General features: G+C 34.9%; 1 protein-coding gene across 1 annotated transcript; it reads right to left on the bottom strand.

Moving 5' to 3' along the window:
* Nucleotides 1-366: 366 nt before the first annotated feature.
* LOC127871603 (uncharacterized) lies at nucleotides 367-1,884 on the bottom strand. The gene is made up of 2 exons (XM_052414699.1): nucleotides 910-1,884; nucleotides 367-710 (listed from the first exon to the last, which is right to left on the bottom strand). The coding sequence occupies exons 1-2, from the start codon at nucleotides 1,835-1,837 to the stop codon at nucleotides 370-372; spliced, it is 1,269 nt and encodes a 422-aa protein (XP_052270659.1). The 5' UTR covers nucleotides 1,838-1,884; the 3' UTR covers nucleotides 367-369.
* Between the last annotated feature and the right edge of the window lie 10,582 nt (nucleotides 1,885-12,466).

Raw genomic sequence — 12,466 nt, 5'->3', positions numbered from 1 at the left:
ACTGTCTATTTCACGAGAAATGCGAAGAATCACGCCCGAAATGTGTCATTCTTCTATTAAAAACCTTGTTTAACGTGTTTAACTTCTACGACGTCAAAATGAACGTCATTTCGAGTGTATGCTATAAATTAACACTTTTTTTCTAATGGTGAATACTTTTCTTTTATTCCTATAAGCGCATCAACTTTTGTATAGATCAAAATGTGATCATTTACCTTTAATCTGATACATTTACCTTTGCATTAGCTCTTTGATTTACAAAGCGACAAAGGTTTGAAACTGTATCACATATTATGAAACACACTTTTTGTATTTAATATATATATATATATATATATATATATATATATATATATTCAACAGGTAGAGCTATTGGAGTTCTACAACCATTATTTCGTTGTTGTTGTATAGTCCCACAGTGATCTGGTCAATATTTGTGTTGACGCAGATAGAAATTGGGTGGATCACTCCCTCTATCTGTGCCAGCTTCGTTTTGCCCTCACGAACCACCTGTATGACAGTATTGGATGTGAATCCGCAAACAAGCACCTGTCCTGCCGGTGTAACATGAACACCCCATGGACATTTGAGTTCAGGGTCAGTGAATGTGGATATCAGGGTGCCATCCATTGCCAGTGTGAGCAGCTTGTGTTGATCGTAGTTGGTCATATAGATCCTGTCCTCAGCAGGACTCACTGCACACTTATGCACTGCAAACATTAAACATGTCGAATATAGGTAAATCAGCATTAAATACATAAACACTTGTATTCTTTAAAAAACAAATGTTAATATAATTTTATAATAGCTTTTTAGAGATGTAAATAGATAGTATTCTTTGTTTAAATATCAGTATATACATGTGCTTACAATACTTTTAATAATTTTATAAATTTATACTACATTTACCTCTATCTCCATAGCGACCTCCTGTATCCTCAAACATCTTTTTCACAAGTGTCCCAGTCAGAGTGTAGTGGTACAGGGCAGTGCCAGATGTGACGTACAACGCTCCTTGATGGTGGGCAATACCGACAGAACCATGCGATAGCTGAAAGCTCCTCCCATTGATGAGCTGTCCATTTTTTACAGAGATGAACTGCACATTAAAGCCAATAATCACAGCCACCTCAATGGATGTAATGAGGCAAATATCCTTTAGAGTACCAGACAAATCACAGTGACTGACTATATTGTACTGCAGGTCAAGCAGCTTAACGTTTGTATTTTCATCATCAACAACAATGAAATGGCCACTAGGCATGACGCAAATGCCTTGGATGTTGCAAGTATTTGTATCACTTGATATGTTCACAATATACTCAGACCTCCTCTTCACTGTCAACACCTGGTTTGGATTCTTTACTGCAATCCTCCCTAATCCTGACTTTTTAGACAGGTAATGCTCAATGTCAATATCTGCCTGGAATATTATTAAACTATGATCCTTCACAGAGTTCTTCTTCAGATATGTCTCAGACTCTTGTATTTTGACCAGACATTTCCTGCTGGCTATAAACTGAATTTCTTTCTTGCTCTTTTCACTCAGGCTCTGTACAGCATCATCTAGTTTTAGCAGTTCATCCTTCAGTCTTCTGCAGTTGTCAACGTCATTCATTATAGAGGTTTGCAGTGTGGTCCTAATTTCATCCAGTTCTTTCACGGTTGTGTTTTCTAGCTCATCCAAAGTAGCATTTAATTTATTACGCATATCGCGGATGTCTTGCATTCTTTTACTATATGATACCTCCATTAACTGAATTCTGGCCTCTTGTTCACTCCTCAACATATTAAGTTGATCCATGATAGTTTGAAGATTTATTGACAGCTGTTTCATATCCAATGACAGCTTTTTGATAGACTCAGAAAGTATAGCTACGTTGGTGCACTGTCTGAAAAATCCACATTAAGCATTATAAAATCCTTTTGATCACATGAACCATTTTAACCTAAATAAATCTCTATGAAAAATACAGCACATCAAGATGGTAAAATGGGTTGTAAATCAAAGATGGGCATATTTTTATTTACAAATATAATGAGCATATGTTTCAAACTTGGCTTGAAAATTATATTAATTTATTTACAGAATAGTGACCCTATATTTTTTATGCAATAATTACCCAGATCCTAAAGTGAACTATCTAATAAAAAGCTATAACAACAAGGCTTTGACAATAATTTCAATATATAAAGCAGTTCTCTTACAGTGAAACACACTGATCACTTAAAGATAAGGGCTTTACAAACAATGTATGCCCGCATAGAAAGCCATTCCTCAATTAATTCAATGCACAATTCATCTTCAGACAATGGAATGATCTTGATAAATATATTTTATTGATGAATGAGACAGTAGCAGTTTAACTTTCTATAACCTCAATAACCTTCCATCAATTTCATGAATTTTTGTTACCTACCTGTGATTCAGTGGAACACAATCAGAGCAGCACAGCTGACTGTCGTCCTGACAAAATATTTTCAGTTTCTTGTCAGGGTGGACATCACATTTTAGAAGCAAATCCTCCATTTTCTTTGTGAGAGGCCATTTGTTTTGTTCACCTCTTCCATATTTGGAATGGTTTTTATATAATTGATCATGTTGATAAATACATTCGTCGCAAAAACAATTCATACACGTTTCACAAAAAATATCAGCACATTTTTCAATTTTTTTACTTTCGCAAGCGCTACAAACATAGTCCGTTACAAAATCTGAACTTGTATTTACAGAATCTACAGACGTTGCCATTTTCAAAAGGTGCACTGTCTTCAGATTAACACGCTATGTTTTCACTATTATTTTGACAGTTTTGAATAAGTATATGAATCAATTTACTAAAACTCAACCATTTAAGGCTTATTATGTAGTGGGTGTATCCACTATCAACACAATTTAAATATGGCTGAAGTACAAAGTCAAGTGTTGAGTTTAAATACACCTCTCATAAAGTTGTTTATAATTATGCTGATAAGAGGAATAGACCATTTTCTGAAAATGGGTTGAAACTTGATACATGTATAGAGTTAACAAGCATGCTTGTCTCATTGGTAGTTAGAAATCGTCTGATTAACCTATATTGATGTATCAATTTATACGACTATTGTCAATTAATTGTTTGCAACTGTTCTGTTCTGAACTGCATTGAAAATCTTTCAAACATTTTGTATCACAATCCTAAATTGCACTCAATGTAAGATAAAATTGCACACTCCAGAGTTTAACCTGTCTAAACTTAGGATAAAATGCACACCGAGTTAAATGTATTTGAAACTTCCTTTTTAACAATGCCTTCTTACACAACTTCCAAACTTATAACTTATCTTTTTAATCTTTTTTTAACTGGGTTAAAAATACACCAATCCAAGGTAAAGGAATGTAAACTATGTTTGTTTTTTTTTACTTTCGGTGAAACTCACTATCACTTGGCCTAAAATGAGATACCTTGATATTGAGATATGAAGTTATTGCACACTTACATCATTTGAACAAATTGGAGTAATGGTTATAAAGTTTAGTTGATATTATGCATCACGTGTGCATATGCTAATCAGAGATAACATTTTCTGCTTTTATTGAAATTTTGGTTTGAAAGGAAGTCTCTTTTAATACAAAATCTTTTAGGCCGAAAGTGTCTTCCCCAATAAGCCTTTGCCGACTGCACAGGCTAATCTGTGACATTTATTGCAAATGCATAAGCCCCATTTTCCAAACTAGGGATAAAATATTCTGTAATTTACCAAACATGTACTTATTGTCATTCCAGCCTTTTGTGGCGTGTCAGGTTGGAGCCCTAGTTCAAGGTCAGCAGGCGCAGGCTGAAGAAGGCGCAAGTCCCAACAGTCCAGCAGTGAAGATAATATTGCCCTTTAAATTCCTGAGTAGGAGCATAAACGAACCCATTGGCAATATCCCTGGTGTGTTCATGATTGTTACCCTGGCTAAGAATGACAAATATACTGACTCAACTTTGAGAGAAGCAAACCCAACCGCAATATCCCTGGTGTGTTCTCGCGATGTTACCTTGTTGCTTGTAAACACTTAGTTTAAGCAAAGAACATTGAACTATCTCTTGTGTGTTAGGGCTTTGTTGCCCTGTTACAAACCAATTTTTTTTCTTATGACTTTAAATAAAGAATATTCTTAAAACCTTTAAACACTAAAACTACTCCAAAGTCACGTTTGATGGTATATTTCTTCTTTACGAACAATATTTTAATGATATAAGCACCGTTTTAAGCCTGTTTATATGCAAATACTGAGGTAATTGTGTTGAGTCTAAACTATTCTTTTTTATTAAGTCTAAGAATGTGTTGATGAATACGGGCCTTGGTTGTTTTGCCCATATTTAAATATTTGATTTAGAAAGTGTTTTCAGAATGAGAATTTCGAAGTTGAAAGGAAATATTGAGGCATGTTTGACCATTGTTAAATTCATCTGGGGAGGCACATAGGTTAAGCATGTTTTTCATGCAGCGCTTAAAAAAAATGGAATGGAATTTAGGTGAGTAAATTCAAGTATATTGTTACTATTCAGTGGCGGTGGCGTAGTGGATATGGCGTCTGCCTAGTGACCCGTAAGTTTGATCGCCACTCTGGTAGCGTCTTTATATCTAACTGAAAGACACAGAGTAATGAATCTACCCAGGGAGTACAGAGCATTTCAATAAGCATTAGGCTTTAAATGTATGTAATGTATATTTTGATTTCTTCCATAAAATACAAATAGGACAGAAGTTAAGTATGGAACTACTGCATTTATTCTGTTTTTTGGACGCATTATGTTTTTGCATGCTCTTACAATCTGCAAATGTAATAATAAGTGATTGTATGCAGTTTAAGAAAATGAAATTATATTTATTCATAATCATTGTGAAATATACAACACTAACAACTTAACATGGACTAAGTCGTAACATTCATGATTGTAAATTATGAAATTACATACTCTGAGAAATAAAAAATGATATTACACTGTTGTCAACTAATGTTCTTGATTATTTATTGAAATTACGCAACATTTTGCCATGCAAACACATTACATTGGTTTATTTTAATTAGTAATATACTAAACATGTTTTGGCTACAGCCTTCATTTGTATTATTTATATAATAACTAACTTGAGAAGAGACATAAGCACCATATTTTGCAGAAAATGTACATTAGTCCGTTCTTGGAAAAAGGGTGTAAAGGCATGTGCATTAAGTGATGTCCCAGGGTAGCCTGTGCAGGATAATCAGGGATGTCAATCTTCGCCTCAACTTAATTAATGTTCAGAAAAATAAATCCTTTAAACAAACAAAAACATAAAAGCGGAAGGTGTCTACCCTGATGAGCATGCTCAAGCTAATTTGGTACAACACTGAACAAACATGCATTACGCCCTGTTTTTTTTTAAAGTGCGGCTAACACAATTATTACCACTACCAGTGCTCCAGCTAGGATTTGGAAAGGGCAGGGGGGGGGGATTTTGTCAAAAAGGCACTTACAACGAGCAGAATTTTGTTAAAAAGGCACTTTTGACTAGTCTTTGAATGTCACAACTAGCAAAAGCTGTTTGTACAGGCAGGATTTCAACCAAGTTTAAAATCCTTGCTATGATATTACAGATACTATTTACCACTCAATTTCAGCATAACGTTTGCATCGTTCACACCACGCCAATTCTTGCACTTGACTTGAAGCGTTCATCAAGAGCACAAGGGAGCTAATCATTGATGTGTTCATTAAGAAAGACCACAGCGCAGTAACTGTTCTTGAAATGAAACTTCTGTATCTCTACTGGGTAAGCGCTCAGGGAAGGTAACCATCGCTTTTTTCAGTAAGAAGGACCAAAGTGTAGTTACTGTTTCTGACCTGAATCTTATGCATGGCTACTGGCTAATTTCATAGGGGAGCTAAGCATTGGTGTATTAAGTAAGAAGGACCACAGCACAGTTACTGTTCCTGACCCGAATCTTCTGGATGGCTACTGGGTATAAAAAGGACACTTGTTGTTGTAAAATGCAATGAATGAGCCCCGCTCTCGGAAAATGTTGTTTAATGCATGTGCATAAAGTGTTGTCCTAGATTAGCCTGTGCATTCCGCTCAGACTTATCAGGGTTGGCACTTTCAACCTAGACTGGATTTTTGTTTAGTGGTGACTTAATTTTAACAAAAATTCCATGAAAGCGGAAAGTGTTGTCCCTGATTAGCCTGTGCAGACTGAACAGGCTAATCTTAGACAATATTTTACGCACATACATTAACCAGGTTTTTCCAGAGCGCACCTCAAATCTATGAGACATGTTTTAGAAAAAAGAGATATAGCTGTTGGAAAACTTAGATTTTCTTTTAAAGGCTATTAAACTATCATGAAAGTCTGGGTTTTATTCTTTTGTTAAATACTGTAAATTCATGATATTTCATGGGTTATTAATTTGTGTTGACAGATCCATGTATTCAACACAAACGCATAGAAAAATATCCAACGTAAATCAATAAAAAAATAAGTAAAACAAATCAACTTATTTTACAGCATGTGCAAAAAAGAAATATCTTTTTAAAAAGATATACGGCGTTGATTGGGGTTGAAGTTGGTGAAAGGTAAAGAGTTCAATGAATGAGATCAAAGATAGTGAATGTCTTTGTTCTTAGCTGCATCATACGCAGTACGGGATGTTACGCGGAGTTTTCGCGGCTTATTTTACCTATGGATACAAAACAGAAAACCAAAAGGAGAATGGAAGTGAAATTAAAACATATGAGTCAACCGGCCACATGCGAAGTATTCGTACATATTTTGAATATTAATACGCGAGAACATAGCCTTTAAGTACAAACGCTCTGGCGCTGGCAATCCTCTGAAAATAAATGGTGCACGCACAAACTGTATGGTGTCAAAAGTTGAGTGTAAAACTGTTTAAAATCTATCAAGCCTTTTCATTAAAGATAAAATTGTTTCACGCTTAACACGCAGTAAAACAGTGTTACAAAGACGCGGACATGTTTCCAATGTTCTGGTGGTTTGCTTAAATCAGCCAATGGAATAAATGAAGTGTATTCATTCGTGTCTAGCCGCGGGAAATTTTATTTGAATTTTATTGGACACTTACAAAGATCAGGTGAGGTCAAAAGTGACGTTAAATAGCCACGCCGAAAAAAATTATCAGTACCTAACAGTAATGACATTTCTGATAAATTCCTATTTGTTGTCAGATTATAAGTTAATACATGCACTGTAAAAATGCAGTGGGAAAAATACAATAATATTTGTTAAGTGATTTTTGATATGAAAATAATCATAACCAGAGGAGTATTATAATGAGAATCCATGCAGTTCTTTTGATGCTTCTACTAATTTATGAGCTGTACTGTGGTAAAAACCGGGCTTAGTGCATGTGCGTAGAGTTTTGTCACATATTAGCCTGTGCAAGCTAATCGGGGATGACACTTTTTACTTCAACTGCATTAACGTTTATACGAAAAATTTCGTAAAAGCGGAGTCTCTCTGATAAGCCTTCACAAGCTTCTCTGGTATGACACTTAATGCACATGCATTAAGCCCCGTTTGTTTAAAATGCGACTATAATAAAATATTACCACTACAGACACCGTTTGCCACTCATTTTCAGCATAATGTTTGCATCGTTCACACCAACGCAAAGGGACCCTTGGTGGCGAGCCAATTGTATGTGTACGCTGACGGTAAACTGTGACACAACATCCCGCTGAGATACCCCAATATGGGCAAGTTTAGTACCCTGCTAAAACGCCCCAGTATGTGAGAGAAATGTGTGGGCTTCATTGATTCTTTCTAGTGTGACTCGTTCTGACAAACATAGGCTTAATGCATATGCATAGTGCTGTCCGATATGAGCAGTCTGCACAGGCTTATTAGAGACGAAAATTTACACTTTATGGAATCATTTGTTTTAAGGATCTATCTTCTCGACGAAATTTCACTTTAGATGAAAAGTGTCGTCCCTGATAAGCCTGTGCGGACTGCACAGGGTAAACTGGGATAACAATTTGCGCACATACATTAAGCCCAAATATCCTAGAACAAGCACATTTATTGTATATTTATTGTTTTTCAAATGAGGGTATAATATGAATGCTTATGGGATATCCTTGTGTTTCCAACTTAGCTGATATGGAAAAATACTAAATAGCAAACTTAAACAAGGAAGCGCTTTTTGTTGTTGTTTTGTTTCCCTATTTCAATGACTTTATTCATTCCGTCATATGTGTGTATACAATCCATTTACAAAGACATATAAATGCACATACTTAATGGACCATATGTGCTGTGTTTTTACTCTACACAAACTTAATTAATATATTCTTAGTTCCATATTTTTACCTTACATAAGTACTTATAAATGTGCAACACAATATAAATTGATACTAAACAGAAAAGAATTGCAGGTTTACATGTACACCATGGTTACAGTATTTCAACAACATAAAAAACAACTATGTAACATTTGCTAAATGCAATAATTATGGACAATATAAACAAAATGTGCTTACACAAAAGTTCCATTTAAAATCAAAATCATTTTCATTTTGAATCCAATATACAAACTTGGTAATGTAAAATATATGTTGCACGTTTCATCAAAAAAAGCTATTAGGTTAAAACAGTTATGTTCTATTAATGCAATAAAATGAAGTGTTATTACTGAGTGATTTACTCCAGTATTTTTCACCATTTTTTGGAATTGGGCCAGGGCCATTCATATTGGGAAAAAATTAGCAGTTTTGACTGAAATTGGGAAATTGTGTTTTTGTGTTAAACAAATAAATGAAAATATTATTAACATTATAATTTCGAATATTTACTCGTAGAGCTGGAAAGGGAGATAAACTGGTTTTTTTAGATTCAATTAGAAATTTTAAGCAGTCATTTAGGAAACGTTTACACTATTTATTCCTCAGGTAGGAGGCATATATTTGTCGAACTGGCCATCCGCCTGTCTGTTTGTCCGTCCGACATTCCGTTTCTGGATTTTTTATTGACCGGAAAGAACCTGCTTTTATGTTGCTTGCCCATGTGTCTTACTCGAATCAGATAACAAGGATTTTAAACTTGATGGAAATCTTGTTTGTTCAAACAGCTATTGCTAATTGTGTCATTAAAAGAAAAAGTTAAACATTGTATATATTTATATATTTAACAGGTAGATCTATTGGAGTTCCATAACAAGTATTATGCTATTGTTGTATAGTCGTACAGTGATCCGGTCAATTATTGTGTTGACGCAGACAGACCATGGATAGATCACCCCAGTTAGAGTTGCCAGCTTAATTTTGCCATCATTATCAACCCGTATGACAGTATTGTAGGTGCTTCCACATACCAACATTTGTCCTGTACGTGTAACATGGACACCTCATGGGCCTTGTAGCTCAGGGTCAGTGAAGGAGTATATCCGGGTGCCATCCATGGCAAGCGTTAGCAGCTTGTGTTGGTCGCAGTTGGTAACATAGATCCTGTCCCCAGCAGGACTCACTGCAAACTTCCACACTGCAAAACATTAAACATGTCATATATAGGTATATCAGAATTAAATACATAAACACTTGTTGATTTATTTTTTTTTATTTGTTTTTATATTGGTACATACAAGTTATTACAATATATTAAACAATTAAAAATATTCACAATACATTAACCTCGAGTGCCACCTCCTGTATCCTCATATAACTTTTTTCACCAGTGTCCCAGTCAGAGTGTAGTGGTACAGGGCATTGCCAGAGGTAACGTACAATACTCCACGGTGGTGGGCAATATGGGTAGCTTCATGCGATAACTGAAACTTACCCCCTGTAATCAGCTGCCCATTCCTCACCGAGATGAACTGCACATTACTGTCAATAATCAAGCCACCTGACTTGATGTAGTTAGGCAAATACCCTTTAGAAGACCAGATATATCACAGTGGCTGACTAATTTGAACTGCTGGTCCAACAGCTTAACGTTTGTATTAATACTATCAACAATAATGGCACGACCACTAGGCATGATGCAAATACCATTGATGAAGCAAGTCTTTGTGCCACCTGATATTTTCACATTATACTCAAACTTCCTCTTCACTGTGAACACCTTGTTTGGATTCATTACATCCTAAACCTGACTTTTTAGACAGGTACTGCTGAATGTCAATGTCTGCATGAAATTTGATTAAACTCTGATCATTCACAGATTTGTCTCATACTCTTGTATTTTTTCCATAATTTTCCTGACTGCTATGAACTACATTTCTGTCTTGCTATTTTCACTCAGGCTTTTTACAGCTTCATGCAGTTGTTGCAGTTCATCCTCCAGTCTGCTGCAGTTGTTAACGTCTTTCGTGAGAGAAGTTTGCAATGTGACCCTTATTTTATCAAGTTCTTTCAAGTATGTTTTTTCTAGCTCATCCAAAGTAGCATATAATTTGTTTCGCATGTCCGTAATTTGTTGCATTTTTTTAGTGTATGAATGCTTGCCTCCTTTTCACTCTTAAACATATTAAGTTGATCAAGAAATGTTTGAAGATTGATTGACCATCGCTGCATATCGAATGATTTTTTTACTGACTCAGAAATAAGAGCCACATTGGTGCACTGTCTGTGAAATGAACAAGTAGCATAATAAAATCATTTTGATCACAGGACCATTATGACATATAAAATCTTAATGCAAATTACAGCAATCCAAGATGTTTAATGGATTTCAAATCAAAGAAGTGCATGTTTAAAAAATGTTTCAAATTTGGGTTGAACAAATTATTTTCATAATAGTGACCTTATACATGTTATGAAATAATCGCATTATAAAGTGAACTTCCTGATTAAAATTTATATCAACAGGGCTTTGACATTGATTTCAATCGATAACAGTGCCCTGTACCAGAGAAAAAACCTGCTCAATTCAATATTGGTCTATACAAGCAATTCATGTACACTTAAAAAAAATATCATCAATCATTTATACCATCAATACTTTAACACTTGAATGTATTATACATCTACAGCAACTAGAATGTTCAGAATGAAGATATTTGTTATGACTTTCCATGACCTCAATTACCTTCCAACAAATTTATGACTGTAACCTACCTGTGATTTAGTAGAAAACAATCAGAGCAGCACAGCTGACTGTGGTTGTGGCTGAACATTGTCAGTTTCTCGTCAATGTGGACATCACATTTCAGAAGCAAATTTTCCATTTTCTTTGTGAGAGGCCATTTATTGTGTTCTCCTCTTCCATATTTGGAACGGTTTTTATATAATTGATCATGTTGATAAATTCATTCGTTGAAAAAATATTTCATACATGTTTCACAAAAAATATCAACACAATTTTGCAATACTTTTACTTTCGCAAGCGCTGCAAACATAGCCTTCACAAAATCTGAATTTGTATTGACAGAATCTACGGAAGTTGCCATTTTCAAAAGGTATTGTGTACTGTCCTCTGATTAACAAGCTAGCAATGTTTTCACTAATATTTTGACAGTTTTATTATAATTCAATGAGTCAATTTACTAAACCTCATCCTTTAAGGCTAATATTGTACTGGGTGTATCCACTATCAACACACACTTTAAATAAAGACAGGGATGTAAAGTCCATAGCCCAGTTACAATGACACCTTGCATACAGTTGTTTATCAATATGCTGTTAAGAAAGAGGGATAGACCATCTTCTTAAAATATGGTGATACTTGATGAATGTATTGAGTTGTCGCTGGGTAGCTTCAAATTGTCTGATTAATGTCTGATTATTCTTTATTGATTTATCGATGTTAACAACAGTTGTCACTTGGTTGTAAGCTACTGTTCTGTTCTGTTCTGAACTGCATTTACAATCTTTCAAACATCTTTAATCAAAATATTCTGAATTATACTCATTTAAAGACTTGATTGCACACTCCAGAGTTAAACCTGTCTAAACTTAGGATACATTTCACATTATTGAGTTAAATCTACAGAAAACTACCAGTTAAACGCGCTCGCTCGCAAACGCCTAAATAAAAAACAACATGATTTTCAACTTTGTTTATAACTTGGTCAAAAATACCTCTATCCACACTTAAGTTAAAGAGTGAAAACTATTTTTATATTTTTTTGTATCAAATACATTAGTCCCAAATGCAAAACCTCGCTAGATCAGCCTATAGTCTATCCACGCACACAATTAATAAACAAAGTCTACTTCCTATGTCCAGTTATTGGGTGAAATTGTTTAAGTGTATTGTAATTAGACCCTGGCCCAAAAAACTATCACAACGCTATCTCTTTATGTCAACTAAGAATAGAAGATGTTGCAGGTAATATTTACCTGAGTACAGTAAGGAGTTAAATTCTGTTTAAATGAGGTCAAAGTTGTGGGAAGGATGCCTTGCATGATGGTCCTATATTCCTGTGTGAAGTTTAAGTGTCACTACAACTGACCAATTAACAATAATGATGTCAGCAAACTGACCAATAAG

The sequence above is a fragment of the Dreissena polymorpha genome, chromosome 3 (genome assembly GCF_020536995.1).
Source record: "Dreissena polymorpha isolate Duluth1 chromosome 3, UMN_Dpol_1.0, whole genome shotgun sequence".
NCBI lineage: Eukaryota > Metazoa > Mollusca > Bivalvia > Myida > Dreissenidae > Dreissena > Dreissena polymorpha.
The sequence above is the reverse complement of the archived record's forward strand: the minus strand, read 5'-3'. Positions and strand labels throughout refer to the sequence as shown.